Source organism: Pipistrellus hanaki (genome assembly GCF_964339955.1).
Source record: "Pipistrellus hanaki genome assembly, chromosome: 5".
NCBI classification, from domain to species: domain Eukaryota; kingdom Metazoa; phylum Chordata; class Mammalia; order Chiroptera; family Vespertilionidae; genus Pipistrellus; species Pipistrellus hanaki.
This window is the reverse complement of record NC_140507.1, coordinates 81,635,075-81,654,824: the sequence shown is the minus strand read 5'-3', so window position 1 is coordinate 81,654,824 and position 19,750 is coordinate 81,635,075. Positions and strand designations below refer to the sequence as shown.

The 19,750-nt window shown below is 54.4% G+C and overlaps 1 protein-coding gene across 4 annotated transcripts in view; it reads right to left on the bottom strand.

The window, feature by feature from the left end:
• Positions 1-4,009: 4,009 nt before the first annotated feature.
• The window catches only part of KLHL26 (kelch like family member 26), a 31,004-nt gene continuing 15,263 nt past the window's right edge, over positions 4,010-19,750 (bottom strand). Inside the window, exons 2-4 of one of the 4 annotated variants that reach the window (XM_084884695.1) lie at positions 11,604-11,786; positions 8,086-9,556; positions 4,010-6,832 (exon numbers count right to left, since the gene is read on the bottom strand). In XM_084884695.1, the coding sequence (XP_084740821.1) occupies positions 6,671-6,832; positions 8,086-9,556; positions 11,604-11,786 (1,816 nt within the window). In that variant the 3' untranslated portion in view covers positions 4,010-6,670. Of the gene's footprint in view, positions 9,557-10,215; positions 10,296-11,603; positions 11,787-19,750 lie in introns of those variants that run through there. The other 3 variants (XM_084884692.1, XM_084884694.1, XM_084884693.1) reach the window with 3 other exon arrangements.

Below are 19,750 nucleotides of genomic sequence, written 5' to 3'. Positions count from 1 at the left end.
TGACCCCCCACCCCAACCATCCCACTCCCCACCTTTGTACATACTATTGCTTTTTCCCAACTGCTCCCCCCTGCCCCCAGATCTTTTCATAGCTGGCACCTTCTCATCTTTCAGGCCTCTCCTCTGAGAGACCCTCCCTGAGGGCGCTATCTGAAGTGTGCCCCTGTGTGTTTCCATGACCAGGAAACATCCCACTGTCCAAAGGCGCTGCATCCAGACTCCTGTCTGCTGGCCAGTAGACTGAGCTGAGATCAAAAGCCAAACACCACGGGGCTCGAGTTCCATGTGCGATGCAGAAAGGACACAGACACACCCAGTTCCCTGCTTTTAAGACTTGTTCTCTGTCCTTTGAAGGCCCTGAGTACTTTAGGTCTCATATTATACTTGTCTGTTCATTCTGTTTTCCTGGGTCCCCAGAGCTAACGTAAGACGAGGCACAGCGGAGTCATTAGGAAGTGTTTGTTAAATGGATCCTTTTCTGCTGGGAAACTCCTATTCTTGCCTCCTCCAGAAAGACTATCCTGACCCCTAAGGAGAGCTGTGTTCCTCACTCCAGGCTCACCCAGTCCGAGGTCCTTCTCCGGCCAGTTCTGACCGTCCGGGCTGGGAGTGTCCGTTGTTAAATAGTTTCACTTCAGTTACAGAGCACAGCCAAGTGTAAGCTAAGAGGTGATCCTCATAAACCACTTCCTGCTGCTTCCAGGATTTAATTTCCTCTCATCTGCTCCATAGATCTGCCTGGCTCCATTTGTTCCTTGTTAGTTTCCCCAGCACCGTTTCCCACCCTCCCCTTTCTGATGTCCTCCACGTTAGCCTTACTGCATCCTGCCTCAGGGCCTTTGCTCAGGCTGTCGTCCGGTCTAGAATGGCCCTTTCCCTGCATCCAGGCCACAATACCCCTCAACATAAAGTCTCTAAATGCAAGCTAAATGAAAACCTACGCTAGCACTTCTGCATGGCCCAGCCCTTGCTGCGTAACAACAGGAAAGTGACTTCACGTCTCAATCCATGTCTTGCTGTCCACCCATGTTAAATGTGAACAGTGGCAATCCTCATAGCAGGTTTTTGGGAGATTAAATAATGAAAATAAAGCACTGAGCTTAGTGCCTGCTTCCTCACCAACACGCAATAACTGTTAGGGGAAGCAACCCCTATCTGGAGATGTGAGTTTTCATGCCCTGCTTTTCTGCACTGTCTTATAGGGAATCTTAGTCAATCCGGGGTACTCACATTGGATGGAGGGAAATTTGGGCCATGGGGAGTGGGGAGGCCAAGAGGAGAGCCATCCAGGGCCTATGTTTGGCTTCCAAACCAGACCTTCATCAGGCAGAGTTTTGAAAGGTAAAGCCAGAGCCAGGTTTAATTATGTGAAAGAAAGAACCAGGCAGTGAGGCCATAAATGGCAGACACAGTGATCACTCCATACAATTGAAGAGGTTAGATGAGGACGAAGGTCCCTGTCCCTCTTCCCCTGAGCTGAGTGTGGGGTAGAGGGTGAGTCAGGGCAGGATTGCCAAGGGGAGTAGCAAGAGGCTGGAGCTGACAGGGGCAGGAACCTAGGGGGATGGCTCTAGGGGTGTCGAACTCAATCAGAGAAGGGGCCAAAATCTAAAATCCAGCCTAAATCGCGGGCCGAATGGTTTACTGAACAGTCATAAACTGACAATGTCATAAACTGACAGCGGAGTGCAGTGATGACAGCGCGGTGCGGGCCACATTGCAAGGCCTGGTGGGCTGGATTTGGCCCACGGGCCTTGTGTTTGACACATGTGCTCTAGGGAATGGCAGGTGGGGCAGGGCAAGCAGTCCAGTTCCTCCCCTGCAGCCACCAGGCAGAGGGACAGGCAGTGACAACACAATGCAGATACTTGGCTGAGCTGCAGCTGAGCTCCCTCACACAGCAGCCCTCCCACTATCCCCAAGCCCAGGACACCTATAGTTCCAACCTACGTGACAAAAGGTAATTCCTGACCTTCAGGGGACACTGGCTCTTCTTTCGGTGGCCCAATGGGTTTTTCTTTCTGGAGGCCCAGCATCTGAATCCCCAGCCAAGCCTAGGGAGTCCCCAACATGGGAAGTCAGCCCCCCACTGACAACAGAAGCCTCAAAGTCAACAGTTGGATGGATCAAACGGTGGGCCTCAGTTCCCCAGCTGTTCCTGTGTCCCGCCCCGTGCCACTCCATTGTGCATCCTTCCTTGGTGAGATGGAGGATGCTTCCCAGTCCTGATTCGGGGCTTGCCGTGTCATTTACTTTGGCATATGGGCAGAAGCATCAGCATACAAGTTCTGAATCTGGACCTTAGGAGGCCTCACGTGACTCCACTTGTCCACTGGCACCATTTTGGGAGAACTTTACGTGAGCTGGCTGCTGGTCTGAGGATGAAGACGGGTTGGGCTACGTACCCCCTCACTCTACCCCACCTGCTACTCCACAGCCTTGCACCTGGAAGCAGAGCTGCTCAATTGGGGGCAGCATAGAGCAGGCATCCCAGTTGAGTCACAGATACACAAAAAAACACCCATTTACTTTTTTCTTTATTTATTTTGTTAGCCCTCACCCAAGGATATTTTTTCCATTGATTTTTAGAAAGTGAAGGGGAGGGAAGGATGGATGAAGAGAGGGAGGAAGGGAAGGAGAGAGAGAGAGAGAGAGAGAGAGAGAGAGAGAGAGAGAGAGAGAGAGAGAGAGGAGGGGGAGAGGGGAGGGGAGGGGAGGGGAGGGGAGGGGAGGGGAGGGGAGGGGAGGGAAGAGAGAAAAAAGAAACACTGATGTGAGACACATGAATTGGTTGCCTCCCACACGTGCCCTGACCAGATCTAGGGATCAAACCCGAAACCTAGAGACTTGCCCCTGACTGAAACTCGAACCCAGAACTCTTTGGTGCACAGGCCAGTGCTCTAACCATTGAGCACACAGCCAGGGCCCAGCCATTTATTTTGCATGCCACTGGGAGTTGGGTTGTTTGCTACATGTTGTCAGCAGCTGACTAGCACACTCACATCCTCACTTTCCTGGGGATCCAGACAGCTAGGTTGGCACAGGACATGGACTAGGCCAATAGGATGTTTCCACTCAGGAAAAAGTGATGCAAAGAAACAGCATCAAGGCAGGAGTATCCAGTTTCCAGGGACAGCTATGGCCGAGTGCCAAGGGCAGATGACTGCCAGTCGAGACATCTGGATTCTGTGGTGGTGGCAGAAGCGTCCTCACCAGTCAGTCCCCTGACCTGATTTCAGCCGATCACCCCAGCTGCCTTGCCACCTTGATTCTTACTGTTTTCTGAGCCTGATTTTCCAGTCTTCCTGCCACTTCTGTGAGCAACCCAACAGCCCTCCAAAGCACATCTTTGCTATTGAAATCGGCCCATTTCTGCTGTTTGCAAATAAAATCCCTGACTTACATAAGACTGGGAAATCCCAGCATCTGTTACCTTTACATTATAATTTTGTTAAGTGTTTGGGTTGCAAATAACAGAATAGCTGGCCACTAGTATCTAAGATACTAAGACTCCTGAGCAGTACAGACACTGTGACTCTCAGGAAAAGGAGTCTAGAGATCAGAGGTTCCAGGGCAGAACTGGTGGCCTCATGATTTCAGGGCTCTCGGAGGCAGCCTCTCTGTGCTTCTCTTAACTTGCTCCTCATGGCCACAAGAGGGCTGCAGCAACTCCTGCATGTGTCCTCACAGGAAGCATGAAGGGATTGAAGGGGGCAATAAGGCCTTTTCCATGACCAAAAACCCCCACCTCAGACCTTCCCTTAAAGCTTGACCAGAGCTGGGAGATTTGCCCAGGCTGAAAACAATGCCCACAAAAGGCATTACCAATAAAAATAAAAAAAATAAAAAAGCCGAGCCAAATCCTAAATTACCCCCCACCCAAGGCTGGGCACACTGCTGCTGGGGTCAAATCAAGGCCCTATGGGTGAGGAGGGAGAAATGGCTGCCGGAATTGCAACAGGTCAGCCACAGAAATTAAGCTGGGGTCTTTCCTTAAAAAAAAAAAAAAAAAAAAAAAAAAAAATGTTTTTATTGATTTTAGAGAAAAACATCGATGTGAGAAGCATTAATCAGTTGCCTCCCCCCTGCACTCTGACCAGGGATAGAACCCACAGTCTGGGCATGTGCCCAGAGGTAAGCTGAGGTCTGATTGTGTGGGGAGCACGGTCTCGTGGACCATCTGCCTCGGGGTCCACGGGGAGCGCCCACAGACACTAGAAGTGGATGAGGCTCCGCTCCACTGCCCCACCCAGAACTTCTCGTTTGTGTAACAAACTCCTGGCCGTGCCTCCTGGGACACACGGCCAGGTGCCCCTAATAAAACCCGTGCGCGGAGACTCCACCATGAGAAGGGAAATCTCTGGGGCCGTGAGAACAGAGGAGCTGGAGCTGCATTCCAGGACACAAAGCCAGGGGCAGACTTCCAAACTGGCCAGGTCTGGGGCAGATTCCCACCTCACACGGCTCCCCCGAGGCCCCTTTGGCCCTTGCTGGCTGAAAGGCCCCAGAAGTCACACTTGGCCTGCCTCTCCCGGGCCTGCATCCCACGGTCCCTGGAGACAGCGTTTTCCCACAACCCCAGCCCAGGTGCAGAGGGAGGCCCAGGAGCCCGAGGTGGGGAAGCAGGCCATCTGGAAGGAGACGGGCTTTCCCCGCGCTCGGTCCTCACGCACAGGGGATGCTGCCCGGGGTGAAAGGTGAAAAGAAGTGATAAGGTGATGGGCTGAAGACTCTTCCAGAGTGATAGGCTGCAGACTCCTTCAGGGAGCCACACAGAAAGGGCCAGGCTGGCCCACAGGCATGTGCACAAGCTATTTGTTCAACTGTGTATGAGCAAGCACGTGTGTGAAGGTATGCCTGAGTAAGCGTGTGTGTGTGTGTGTGTGTGTGTGTGTGTGTGTATGTGTGTGTGTGCAAGCCTCTGTGTATGGGTACACATGTTCTGCCTTTCTCCAAAGGACACAAACATTCACAAAGTTTCAAGCCAGTTTCTGCTAAATTAAAAACAGCTTTTTCGTGTTTAAAGTTTACAATACGAAAAATAATTTTCCTTTCTTCGGGGGCGGGGGGAGCGGGGGTGAATGAGAAGGAGGGGTAGAGGGCCCCCGAGAACATTCCACGAACCAGCCCAGACGGTTACGCACAATCGACTGGTTAGATACGGCAGCACCCCCTCCACCCTGCACCGGCACCCCTGCCAGCTCACTGGGGACAAGATGTTCTGAGGTGTGAGCTGATCTGGGGGAACTTGTAGCTGGCAAAGGCTTCTCACTGCCCCCTGAAGGGGCCGTGCCTCTAGCAGAAAAGGGTTCTCTTGGGGGAGCTCAGGTTAGGGAGGTGAGAAGAGGCCAGAATGTTCTGGTAAGTCCCCAAGGACTACTGCTTTCCTTTCCATGCCCCTGAAAGCATGGCTCCTTCCTGGTTCCCAACCAAGTTCCTATTTCAGCACTGCCTCCCAACTCAGCCTCACCCTGGGGGCCCCGTGCCTGCCTGCGGGACGGGAGCACCAGGCTGTGGTATGTTTTGAGGGTGACCTGGAAGCCTTCCCTCTCAGAAGGCTGTACATGAACAAGAAGGCCGACTCTACCAAAGCACAGCCCCAGTCAGAGAGGCTGCCACCAAAGCAAGGCCTGGGGCAGCTCGTGGAGCTCCTGGGCCCCTGTGGAAGAGTAATGACTTCATGCTTTCTTTCGGCCTGCCCTTCCTCTCCTGCATGTCAGCCCAGAGCTACCCGATCTTGCACCCCAGAACTGAGCAGATGGAGACAGAACCTGTTAGGACTGAAGGCTGGTTGGTGGCAGGGGGCCAGACCACCAGGCCCACAGAACAGCCTGGAGAGTTGCCGGAGGCCACAAAGCTTGCCCTCTGTCTTCCCAGCATCCAGGAGAAGAATCGGCCCCACTTCCTGCTGCCCTCACTCACATCCCTGAGCGAAAGATTGGACCCTTTCCAGCTCCTCTGCGAGGATGGGAAAGGGTGAGGTGGGAGAGGGGGCCCCAAAGGCACAGAGGACAGGAGGAATCTGTGACCTATCAGGCTCCACAAACTCGGCACTGGGCCTGCTCCATCTTTTCACCATAACATTTTTATTAAATACAAGGAAAATATTAGGAGACGACGTCTGCTAAGGTATGAGGTTAATTCTTTACACAGCGAGTGGGTCACAGAAACATGACATCAATCGTCTGTTAGCAGCAGAAGAGACACTTTAAGTTGCCCCAAGGGTATAAATCCCATTTATAAGGCAGCGGTGCTGGCCTCTTAAAAAAAAAAAAGCAAAATGGAACAACAGTAAAAAGATTTAGAGACCAAAACAAATGTGGCTGGAGATGCCATGAAGCCCTTGAAGAGAGAGGCTCCTGCCTACTGACTGCCAGCTGGTAGCCTCGGGCCAGGGGGCACTTCATTCCCCCTGAACACAGGGCACAGAGGGAGTGCAGCTGGAGAGCGGATGCAATGAAAATCCTGAGCGGACCTGTGGAGTGCAGAGGCACTGGGATCCTAAGGCAGGATCCTCCTCCATCTGGGGGACAGGGACATATCAGCCCAGTTCTCCTTAGGGGCCCCCACGTGGCTCAGTGCCCAGTGGAGGCCCGACATCCATGAGGACCAGCTCTGGAAGCTGTGGTTGCTCCTCCTGAAAGCGAATGAGCAAAACACCCTGAGGTGGTCAGACCACGGACAGGAAGAGGAACAAACACTGAGCCCTCCTGGGCGGCCCTCTCCCACTCAGCAGCTTAGGCTGCTGGGGAAACAGAACTGTCCTCTGGTCATCAATCCAAGTTGGGTGCTTCTGAGCCCCTCCAGCTCCAGAGAAGTGGGGTGCAGTTATATATAATGATAAAAGCGTAATATGCAAATCAACCGAACAACAGAACGACAGTCCGGGTGACCTTCTGGACGACCGTGCTATGACACGCACCGGTGCCAGGCCAGCCAAGACGGGTGCAGTGTGATTGGTCGGGGGCCTCCCATCGCCCCGCAGAGGGAGGCCCAGGCCAGCTAAGCAATCGCACTCCATGCTTGTTGCCTGCAGAGGGAGACAGGGAAGGGAGGGGGAGTGGGGGGCAGCGCCACAGATGGCAAGTAGTGACAGCGGCGGGGGCAGGCCAGCTGCTGGCAGCCAGGGGAAGGAAAGCCCCGATAGGCCCTGAGCACAGGGCATAGGCACAGCTAAGGGACACTCCCCTTCATACACTGGGCCTCTAGTTTAAAAATACATGTGTGTGCCCTGGCCAGAATTGCTCAGTGGTTAGAGAATCAGCCCATGCACCAAAAGGTTGTGGTTTCGGTTCCTGGTTAAGGGCACATACCTGGATTGCAGGTTCGTTCCCTAGCCCTGGTTGGGGTGCATGCACAAAAAAAACCCAAAAAAACAATCGATATGTCTCTCTCACAACAATGTTTCTCCCTCTCTCTCTCCTCCCTCCTTCCCACTCTCTAAAAATCAATGGAAAAAAGATCCTTGGGTGAGGATTAACAAAAACAAGCAAAGTACACATGCACAAGAAACTTGGGCAAGAAACTTGGGATGGGGAGTGTGGCATAGTATGGATTTGGATTGACATTAATGAGCCTGCATTTGAACATCTGAGACTGCTGGGCTGAGGGATGGGAGAAGTGGGGCATAACAATACCCCAAAGAGACCCACTATTCCAACCCATGAGTGAGGACCCTGTGCAGACGAGGAAACTGCCTCAGGCTCAAGCTTTCTGCCACAACACATCGGCCACCTCACTGGGAGGGCCCTGGGCAGGCAGAGAGCCAAGATCTGCTTTGGGAAGGGAGGACCCTAGGAAGGAGTCTTATCAACACAACGGGACTATACAGCCAGCCCACGGGGAGGGGGCCCAAGGTTCTCTATGGGACACGTGCTCGCCAAACCCCTGGCAAGAACAGCATGCAGCCAGGTCATGGGTGTGTGTGTGTGTGGGGGGGGGGGTAGGGGAGGCGGGGGGAGGGCATCCCGGGAGCTACCTCCTGCTTCCAGCCCGGGGGAGCAGGACCGGGGCACAGGCAATGCCTGCAAAAGACTCAGGAAAGTGCAGGTCACGTTCCCACTCGTCTGTCTCGGTGTTGTATACCTGCACGATGCCTGTCACATTGTTGAGGCGCCAGTTATAGCCCCCAACAACATAAATTTTCCTGTCCAGCAGGCAGCAGCCAGCCTCCGACTGGCCAGCCCTCATGGGGCTCACGCTGGTCCACTGGTCTGTCTCGGGTACATAGTACTCTACGGCTAGCACGTCAAAGCAGCGGTCCATATGGTCCATGCGGCCACCCAGGGCGTAAATGCGGCCGCCAGCACCCACCATGGCATGCAACACACGGGGTTCGCTCATGGGTGCCTTGAACTCCCACTGGTCGACTGCCGGGTCATAGCAGTGGAGCGCCTTCTTGTCCTCCACCGAGATGCCGTAGCCGCCTGAGATGTAGAGGCGGCCCCCGGCCGAGGCGCCTGCGTGGCCCCAGGTGCGGCGCTTCAACGAGCAGGCGTAGCCCCACTCGTTGCGCCGGGGGCAGTATCTCTCAACGGAAGCCAGACTGCCGGCCCGGTTGCGGCCACCCGTGGCATAGACCAGGCCGCACAGCACATTCAGCTGGAACTGGATGCGGCTCTCCTGCATGGCCTGCAGGCGCAGCCATCGGTTCAGGTGAGGGTCGTAGCGGTAGCAGGCGTCCACCGCACCCTCACCGCTGCGGTACTGCAGGTGCTGGCCCCCGGCCACGTACACGAAGTTGTCCAGCACGGCCACACACGTGTGGCTGCAGGCCACCTCCATCTCCGTGAGCTCGCGGAAGTGGCAGGCTCCTGGCTCAGGCAGCTGGTATACTTTGCTACTGACGGCATGGTCACTGTCAGTGTAGGGCGTGCCCCCAAAGGCCACCAGCGAGGGCACATCGGAGCGCACAACCGTGCGCGGGGACTGCATCTCGTGCTGCCGGAGAGGCAGCACCTGGTAGCTGAAGGCCTCCAGCAGGTACTGGCGGCACAGCACGTCCTCCACCATGAGGTCCAGCGTCTGCACACTGTCCACCAAGTCAGACGAGTGCATGAGCGGGAAACGGATGTGGCAGAGCACATGGCTGGCGCGTGGCCGCCGCGCAGGGTCATGCTGCAGCCAGCGCACAGCGGCTCGGAACAGGTCGATCTCGGCACAGCTCTGCAGGCGGTTGCTCTGCAGGAAGAAGACGAGGCGCTCCAGAGGCAGCTGCAGGAAATCGTCTTCCGCAGCGATCTGCAAGAAATGCCGGAAGGTGAAGGCATCCACCGACTCTTTGAGTGAGGCCAGGCTGAAGGTGGTGGCCATGTGACCAATGTGCAGGCAGGTCTCCACGCTCATGGCAGCCTTGAGGAACTCCTCACACAGCTCCACCACTGGGAGCATCTGCAGGAACACGGCCGCGCCCAGCACATCCTGCACACAGTCCAGGTCCAGCGTCACCTCGGCACTGTAGGCGAAGTCAATGATGTGCCGCAGGCCACGCGCTGACAAGCCCTTCAGTTCAATGATGTCCTGGTTTGCCTCCCTCATGCCGCCTGTGAACATGGCCCTGAGGGTCAGAAACACAGTATGAGGGTTCAGGGCACCAAAAGACACGGGGATGGCCTGGCCCCGAACACTGCAAGCGGGGCTTTGCCCACCAGGGGAAAGCAGGCCAGGTATGCATTAAAAACACGCAAAAATAAAAGGTTTTCAATCCACCCCAAGCCATGCATCTTCCTACCAAGAGCACCCTGTGCCTCTCTCATGGGGCCCCACCCAACCTCACCCAGATGTATACAGCACTGGGGTAGGCTGGTTCTGAGGCTGGGGGCCAACTCCCTCCCTCCCTCCTTCTCCCTGACCCCACGCATGGCATGGCAATGTGGCTGTGCTCCTGCCACATTAAACTTTAGCTTTGGCTCTGGGGAAAAGTTTCCAACCCATATCAGTACCCAGCCATGAAGACCAGTTTCTCAGTGAGCTCAGGAAATACAGCGGGGACTCCACGGGAATACACATCATGGTTCACAGAGGCCAGTACCTCTCCGCACACTCACCTGAACAGGTGGCTCCACCTTCCCCTGCCCGAATCTCAGCTGCTGTCACACAGGGATGGGAAGGGGATAAGGGTCTCAGGTTGGAGTGCCTATTGGGGCCCCCCACTGGGGTCACTGATATGTCCAGAGAAAGGTCCAGGTAGTCAGGGAGCCCCTGAAAATGACCCACCGGAGTCTCAGCCTGCTGTAAGACACCCCCTACATGCTCCCCAGGAATGGCTCCAGGTCTGTCAGCTGGACTGTCCTGCTCTGGGGCACAGGACCTGGGTCTCAGCCCCTCCTTCCCCACAGCTTTCAGGAGGGGCCCTTCCAGGAAAAGGGGTAAGAATCCCAGGGCCTGCTAGAAGTGGATGGGAGGTTCTAAAAGATGTTGCATAAGAGGCTCCTCTCAGAGGGTGAGCTGGTCTTTCATCGTAATTGTGACTGCCATCAGCATACTTCATAAACATAATGGATGACTGATGGAAGGGAACTCCCGTTGGCCATTCGCCTAACGAATGCTTGTCACCCAGTCACTACGCTAGTCACCCAGTCACTACGCTAGTATGGGCCAGGCTTAGGCCCCAGAGCGGGAGCAGCTGAGCTTGATGCTGCCTTGGGACCATCAACGAACAACTGCCCAGCACTCCACAAAGCAGGGCCATATCGCTTCCCGGAGCAGCGCTCTGCCAGCCCCCGGGCCCTACCCCTTCTTGTCCCCGAGAGTCCCATCGGCCTGTCGAAGGCAGAAACAGTCATTGCGACGGGAGGGAGCTTTGCCTTTTAAGGCCTTGCCGCTGCAGTGCCAGCGCAAAGGAGCCTTTAAAGGGCATTTCTGGCTGGGGCGGCCTGTCCGTCCCCAAATCCAGAATAAAAATAGAAGCAGCGCCCCAGATGGCTTGGTTTCTCCAGCTCCCCAGAAGGGCCTCATTGAGCCCGCAGGGCGGGCGGGCGGGGGCACGCTGGGCTGGACACCTACCCTCGGGGCGTGCAGCCTTTGGCGCGCACCTGGGCTGGGACTCTGACACGGCCGCAGGAGCGCCGCAGTCACCGCTGGCAAAGCAGGGCCAGAGAATCACCCCCCGGGCTGACACTCTTCGGAAAGGGTCTTCGCAGCAGACTGACCCAGAAGCTCAGCAAGATCTCGCCTGTCACATGGGGATTGCAACAGAGCCTGGCAAACTAGGGGCCACCGCCTGGGAGTCCCTCCTGCCCTTCGGCCTGAGTACAGGCAGCACAAGGGCAAGGACATGTGCCATTCCCTGCTGGAGTCTGAGGCCAGCTCCCACAGGTGTCAAAGACACAGTAGAAACCTGGCCAAGCCCTGCCACCCCTCAGGACAGAAGCTGCTAATTGAGTGCCCACAGGCCACTCTGTCCCCCATGTATGTTCTACTGGGCAGTGTAATGTCCCTAAAAAGTCTGAGTGGTTGCAAACCTGGGAAAAGTGGTAGGTTTACTGAATGTTGGCCCAACACCAGCCACCTTCCCTCAATGCCATCCCTCCCTAGCTAGAGTTGAACTTGCCCCTCTCAGAAGAATCTGCACTCTCCAGCCCACCCCCCGGGCCTGTGCTCACCTGAAGTAGTCGCTGCAGGCAGCCAGGACCACCTTGTGCGCGTGGAAGGTCTCCCTGTTGACTGTGAGCACAACGTCCAGGAGCTGGCCCTGTGATCGGAGTGTGGCCAGGCCCTGCAGGAGGCTGGTGCTATGGCAGGGTGCAGAGAAGGTGCACTTGAGAGCTCCATTCTTATCAGCCATGCTGTGGGAGAACAGGTGGGTGTCAGGCTCAGAGGCCTCAGGGCCTCAGCCCGGGGATCCTGGGCAGCTTGCCCAGGCTCTGAAGTTGCCCCAGGCATGGGCTAAATCACCAGAATCCGCCCCGGAGAAGTAGAAACAAGACCTGGGTCCTGACTGCCACCTGCCCTCGGCAGTAGAGTAGAAACCTGGCCAAGCCCTGCCACCACTCAGGCCAGAAACTGCCATTTGCTACCTATGATATGGGCAGGGTTTCGGACAGGACCTGAGGAAACCACATGTCCTTCTTTTTAAAAAAAATATATATTTCTATTGATTTCAGAGAGGAAGAGAGAGGAGAGATAGAAACATCAATGAGAGAGAATCATTGATTGGCTGTCTCCTGCATGCCCCTTCTGGGGATCGAGCCTACAATCCAGGCATGTGCCCTGACCAGGAATAGAGCCATGATCTCCTGGTTCATAGGTCAACATTCCACCACTGAGCCACACTGGCCAGGCACCTGCCCTTTTCCCTTTTTTTTTCATTTAAGTCAGATTCACATAGCATACAGTTCACCATTTGACGTGTACAATTCAGTGGCATTTAGTATATTCACAATATTGTGCAACTACCATCTCTATCTAGTTCTAGAACATTTTCATCATCCCAGAAAGAAACCCTATCTCCATTAGCAGTCACTCCTATCCCCGCTTCACTCATCCCCCTTTCCCATCCCCTGTCAACCACTAATCCACTTTCTGGATTAGTTTGCCTGCTCTGGACATTTCATATAAATTGAATCAGACAACAAGTAGTATTTTGTGGTTTCTGTGTCTGGCTTCTCTCACTCAGTATCATGTTTCAAGGTTCATACATTGTAGCATGTATCAGAGACTCACTCCTTTTTATGGCCGAGTACTATTCCACCGGGTGAATGTATGAATGCACCATTTCTTTATCCCTTCAACTACCTATGGACATTTGGGTTGCTTCCAACCTCTCCTTTTAAAAACTCTATTCCCTTATTTTTTATTCTAAACATGTCTCCTGAATGCTGCACTCTCTGAGTGACCATTGTCCCCTAAGCCCCAGCAAGCTGCCCCCATGGGTACACTTATCTCTCCTCTACAGAGGGTGGGATTAAGATGCTGGGTGCTGGCACAGAGCCCATTATGAGCATGGAGGAGGAACTTGACCTGCAACTTCTCAGGAGTGCAAGGCCCTGAGAACACGAGTGCTGCTGGCCAGCCTCTCACGGAAGGGTTGGGGGGGGGGGGGGAGTCGAGAAACAGGGTGCCACCTCCAGAGGGGCCCAGCTGCTTTGACACCTGCCCAGCATACCTCTTGTGCCCAGAACTACGGGGAAGGGCAGCCACATGACCACAATGTCACCCTGGCCGTTTTCAGAAGAACTTGGCTGCGGACTACACTCTCTGGCTGCCCAGTCAAAGGGAAAGGTCCCCTCAGTCCCATCTTCTAGGGACAGAAGCAGGCTGAGCAGCTTATCATCGCCTCGGAGCTGTGAGAGGATAGAGCGGAATCTGAACCTGTTCAGGGAAGCAGCAGGCCGCATGGGATCTTCCTGTCACCTCCAGGCCAATGGCAGGATAAACAGCAAATTGTGGGGGAAGCCACAAAACCAAGAATATCTGCTGTAAGAAGATGGATTTACCTATGGAGGCAGCTGCTGGGGGGATGGGGACAAGAGATTCCTGTACCTCCAAATGAGGATTCAGAAGGCAAAGACCATTTTAGAAATTTTTTTAAGTTTTAAAAAGGAAAGTGGTGGAAATAACCCAAATGCCCATCAACAAATGAGTAGATAAAATGTGGTATGTGCACACAATTGAATATTAAGAAGGAATGAAGCTGATTCACGCTACAATGTCGACAAAGACGAAAAATATGATGTTCGATGAAAGAAGCCAGTCACAAAAGCCCACATGTTGTATGATCACATTTATATGAAATGTCCAAAACAGGCAAATTCATAGAGACAGAAACCAGATTAGGGGCTGTCCGGAGACGGTAAGGGGAAATGCGGAATGACTGCTAATGGGAACAGGGTTCCCTTTGGGGAGATAAAGTATTCTGGAACTTGATGGAGGCGATGGTTACACAACATTGTAAATATTCTAAATGCTACTGAATTGTTCACTTTAAAATAATAGTTTTTATATTATGTGAATTTCACCTCAAAAACAAACAACAGCCCTGGCTGGTTTGGCTCGGTGGATAGAGCGGACTGAAGGATCCCAAGTTTAATTCTGTCAGGGGCACACGCCTGGGTTGGGGGCTCCATCCCCAGTAGGGGGCCTCCAGGAGGCAGCGATCAGTGATTCTCTCTCATCATTGATGTTTCTGTCTCTCTCTCCCTCTCCCTTCCTCTCTGAAATCAATACAAATATATTCAAACTAACAAACAACAACTGCAAAACAGAATCAAAGGGCATCTGAACCTTCTCAGGTCCTACCTAAAACCTTGCATGAAACCCAGCTCCTCAGAGTGTATGAGGAGGCCCTCCATTGCCTCCCCCGCTGCCACCCCCACCTCCCGTGCATGTCCCCTTTGCTGCCTCATCTCAGAAAACTTTAGTAGAAGGTGTCGGTGAATGACTGGTTTGGAGGCACCAATTCATCACTTCATCCTCCAGACACAACAGGAGCAGACAATGCCATCACCTCCAGGTCAGGCCTCAGTGCTACCATAACCCAGGACTTCCCCAGCCCAGGTCCACCCTACCATCCCAGCCTCAGGCTCTCTGAAACTTGCTTTCCCATTCCTGGGACTGACACCTGCCCACAAGTGAGGGCCTGAAATGTGGGCACCAGTCTTCCCGCAAAAAAAGCAGGAGAGGAAAGAAGGCCCTGGGCCCCATTGTCAACCAGCTCCCAAAGCTCTCCAGCGGGGAAGGGACTGACGCCAAGCACAGGACATGTAGTTGTGCTGGATCCATGCAGTTGCTGCCAGCCTCACACAAGCCACCCGCCTCTGCGTCCTTCTAGAGAGCCTTAGGAAAGCAGGAGGGCTAACCAGGGGCAGATGGCTTACAAGGGTCCCGAAGGTGGGGGGACATGGCTGGGGTACACAAAACATGAGAGGAGGGGTACACAGAACATGAGAGGAGGGGCACAGCTTGCACTTGGTAGAAAGGTTTCCCACCCATAGGAAGCCCAGGTGCATGATTTGGAGCCAAGCCCCAGCTGTCCGGGCTGTCAATGCTGTGGGGCCCGGTGTGCCTGGGAGGCTGGGTGAGCAGCCCTCCTGAAGGCCATGGGAGAAGAGGGGCTTAGGAGGACCCTGAGTCTCTAGCTTGGCCCAGTTGTCTCTCCCCACCAGGTAGGGGGGATGCCCACCTTACTCGGCCCCTCCTCTCCCTGACACAGAGCAGCTGGAGCAACTGCATCCAGCCCACCCTTCCAGACTGGCCAGTCTCTGCTCTGTCAGTTTCCCAAGACCCCACAATGGACCCTAAAGATATGAACAGAATGCCATTGGTTCGTGAACTCTCAGGAGTCAAAGAGCCTCAAAGTGCACCACCCCTTGCCCCCATTCTTCCCCAATCCCCAGCCAGGGCTGCCTCCATAGTACAGCTACTGCCAAGACCTCCAGGAATGGGGTCTCACTGTGTCCTCTTGCTTATACCCTCTGACAGGCCTCTGGGCTACCTCAGCCAAGGTCATGTCCGACACAAGCCTCCAAGGATCCTAAGACATTCAGGTCCATCCTACTCCCACACATACATTGGCTTTGTCAGCCCTAGACCTTTTCCCATGGGTGGAAGGACACAGCATGGACAAGGAGTGACTTGTCCTCAATGGGCGTATGCCCTAGGAACTGGGACCAAAGCACTGCTTCACACTGCAGCTGTGGGTGCTCCAGAGAGAAGGGAGAAGAGCAGGAAAGAAAGATACAGTGGCCAGAAAGTGGGGGTGCCCTGGCTTCCCTTCCCAGCCCTGCTACCCTTGAGCTTAGATGGTGATGGCCGTTGGGCCTCTCCCTAGAGGGGTAAGAGCTTGGCTGTTCCTGGGTGCTGAGCCTTGGTCCCTGCCACCACAGAGGGCCTTCCTGGCAGCCTTGCCTGGGGCCTGCCTGCAGCGAAGGCATTCTAAGCTGCCTGTCCCCACTTCCACAGCCCCTGTCCCTCCTGCTCCTCTAGCCTGGGCTGGTGAACCTCTTTCTCTGTGCAGCACAGTGACCTGAGAGGTCAGGACAGCTGGTGTGACCCCTTGAAGCCCCCCTCCCAGGAGCAGACTTGGACTCAACAGGTCCAAGCACCAGAATGTCGCATTCATCACCAGGACCCCCTAAAGCCCAAACCCAGAGCCTAGCCCTGAGTGGGGGTCAGGCAAGAACCCAAAGGCTGGGAGGTGCAGATCAGTGAGACCCACTCCTCCAGGAAACCTGACCAGGCTGTACCACAGACCTCACCTCGCCAGGCTCTGGCATCCGATGTGAGAAGCAGAGGGAGGATTCTGATCCCTGCCTTGCCGTCAGCCAGCTGTGTGACTCAGACACACTCCCTGGTCCCCAGGTCTTTGCTTCTTAACTGTCAAATGGGGCGGGTGGGAGCACAGATGTGCCAAGGCTGTGGTGAGGCTCCCATCACCTCCTGGGAAGTAATGGACCACAGACCACCTACCTCTCCCAGCTTCCTTTTGGGTTAGGGAGGTGGCAAGGCCCAGTGGGGGACTGTAACCTGTCACTACCCTTACAAGCCACCTGTGAGCCACTGAACATGGTCATGCACTTAAGAACTTAAAGCCTGGAACCTCCCACAGAGCACTGGCACATGGCAGATGCCCATTGAGCTAGGCTGGCCTCTCTGTGGACACCTTGCCTCGCAGATTCTGTACGTTTTGCTAATTTGGTTTCAGAGAATCTCTTTTTTTCTTGGAGACTTTGGGGCAGGACAGGAGAACTTGTGTTTCCCCTAAGCCCAAGGACTGATATGCATGTTCACATTTTCACGAGAAAATATCAGATCAAGGGCAACTTTGCTGTGGAGCTGCTCTGTCCCTGAATATATATGGTCCTCCATATGTAAAAAGCCCCAAGGAATCAATACAAAACTAGCAACCTCACAGAAAAATGTATAAATGATGTGGGCTGATGGTTTATAGAAAAGGAAGCACAGCTGGCTGGAAAGACCTGCTCACCAAGGGACTGGCTTTACCCCTCAGGTGGGCAGAGTCATCAGGTTACCTCACAGCAGACACCCATGCCTGTTCCCAGTGTCTCACATATCCTCATACTAGCAAATCTACTTCTGGGATTTATCTGAGATGTACTCACATGTACAAGAGATGAGTGAGACTATTCCCCACATACCATTTCTAGGGGCTAATGATGGGAAATGAGCTAAATGTCATTCAAGGAGGTACAAAGAATTATGGTGCCTTCTGATTGCGTCTGCCCTTCAGGTGAGCATAGAGGCAGCTAAAATGTTCATATATGGGAGTTAGGAGACCCAGGTTGGAACCCCAACCAAGCCCACTGGGCTGCTGCCTACATGATGTGGGCCGAGCTACAACCAGAGCGAGAAACAACCACTTTCTGCATACACATCACATCTTCCTCATGCTGGGCAAGGCTCCCAGCACCCCACAAGCTGTTTCCTTCCTCCATCTCAAAGATGGGACAACTGTTACCCCTCATATATCTCACGGCCTCTGGGGAGCTCAGGGAGGGAGGGAGGAAACCAGCAGAGGCCAAAGTCCCAGACTGGACAAAGGCAGACATGGCTGGGCAGAGGTGGGCAGGAGGAGGAGGGAGCGCTGAGGCCTGGGACCCATGACTAAAGCAAGGACCCATTACTCAGGCCAGCCAGACAGGGGGTGGCCGCTGTGGCGGGACTGGAGGCCTCCTCCAGGAAGGCTGCTGCCGCCTTCCTGGGCCAGTCGGAGTCTCTAGACAGCCACCCGAGCATGGTCACTAGCACTGAGTCATCGGAGCCAGTGCGTCAGCAGCCGGTCAGTGTCTGGAGGCTGCTCACTGCTGTCCTGGATGACTCTCTGCCCGGATCTGGCCTGTGCTTGGGGTTATCCTAATCCCCTACCCCTGTGCTGGCACCTCCCTTCCTCCAGCACTCATTGGGAACCTCTGGCCAGGCCAGGCCTGTGCTAGACATGGGAACATGGCCTCTGCTTCCCTTGGGGCTTCCCCTGCACAGGGGCTGATGGCAATAAATGCCCCCAGATGGACCACCACATGGCAGGATACCCATAATCTCTCAGGGAACCCCAGCCACTGAGCCTATTGCCTACATCGTCACCAGTTCCCTACTGGTACCCCCTACAGGGCTCCTTCTCCCTAGTCCTTCATGGGATCGCCCCATGAAGATACTACAGGCTGCCTCAGGTTCTGCTATGAGGAGACCCAGCCCAAGGCAGGACGGTCTAATGGGGAAAGGCCACAGGAAGTACAGAGCCACATGGTGACAGGGCCCCATGGTGGAGGTTTCTTCTCCTCCTCCTGTCCTTGCCCACTGCTGGTCCTGGTCTCCGTGGTCAGTTTCCCAACCCTACAGGAGATCTCCAAAGCCCCGGAACAGTTCTTTTCATTGGAATGTCAAACAAACAAAAAAGAAAGGAAAAAGCAACAACAGGAATTTCATGGAAACATTTCTTTGGGGTTTTGTAAAATCCTTTCCCACCCCCACATGGAGCCAAAAGCTCAGGCCAGAACAGAGTCTGCCGGTATTGCCCCTTTAACATACTGTTCTGACATGCAAATTCCCTCACTTCCCCTCAAAACGGAGAGCACTTCCACTTTCAAAGCCAATTTTGGTTTTATTGTCCATGTGGCTCCAAGGAGCACAGCAGCGCAGCGCAGCTGGTTGGCTCGTACCCCGGCTGACGCTGTACCAGGGCGTTCAGCCACTCCACCCAAAGTCCCAGGAGCATCAGCAGGGAAGATACTGCACTTCAGGGGGCAGAGACCCAGAAAGGGGGACAGAGACCCCGAGACAGAAGGAAGAGAACCAGAGAGAGGGACAGAGTTTCAGAGAGAGAGATGAGGATAGAGACACAGAGAGAAAGGGGGACAGAGACCCAGAGAAAGAGGGGGACAGAGACTCAGAAAAAGAAGGGAAGAGAGAGACCCAGAGAAAGAGGGAGACAGAGGCTCAGAGAGGGGGTATTGAACTCCAGAGCCCTGGTAAAGCTCTGGAAGCCTGCTGGTCCACTTCTCCACTCTGTTTCACATATCTCCCTCCCCCACCTCCTGTCTAGCCATACTGGAAACTTCTGTGACTTCCCACTCCAACCCCCTCTGAACCTTCACAAGATAGGCTTACTAACTAAGCATCTACTGCAAGTGGTTCTTCATAGCAACCTTATGTATTCCCTACCAGCACAGGCAGACAATGCAACAAGTATCCCCTTCAACGGGAGACCCCAGCATGGCCCCCATACCTACTCACTACAATGTAGCCTACTGGCTCTGCCAAGGCCATGGCTGGCTCCTGGGACCGCAGCTCCGTGGGTAAGAGGTGCAACAAAGCCAGGGTCTCACATGCCCCACAGAGGCAGCCAGCCCAGCCACTGTTACCATGGTTACAATACTGCACAGCTTGGAGAGCTATGCTCACAGCCCAAGGACAGTCTTCAGGATTTGGCACCTTGCTCTGGCTCACAGCCCCCACTCATGTCAGCGTCTTCTCTCTCTTGGGACTGTTCTGCCCCCCTCACCCTCAAGGGGCAGCAAGCCCATTCTGGGGCCATCCCTACAGATAAGGGGCAGTTCCTTCAGAGATGCCTGCAGTTCTTTGGCCGGGCTTAATCCCTGGGCTTATAAGGGAGGTGAGGGGGCAGGGGGAGCAGAGAAAAGCTCAGAGCCAGAAGCAGATAAAGGTTCCCACAGTAGTGTCCCAGAAGGCCAGGGCATCAATCCACTGATGGAGACCCAGAGGGAACAGAGTCCCGAAAACGGGGACAGAGACCCAGAGAGAAGGGAACAGAGACCAGGGAGAAGGGGAATGTGGG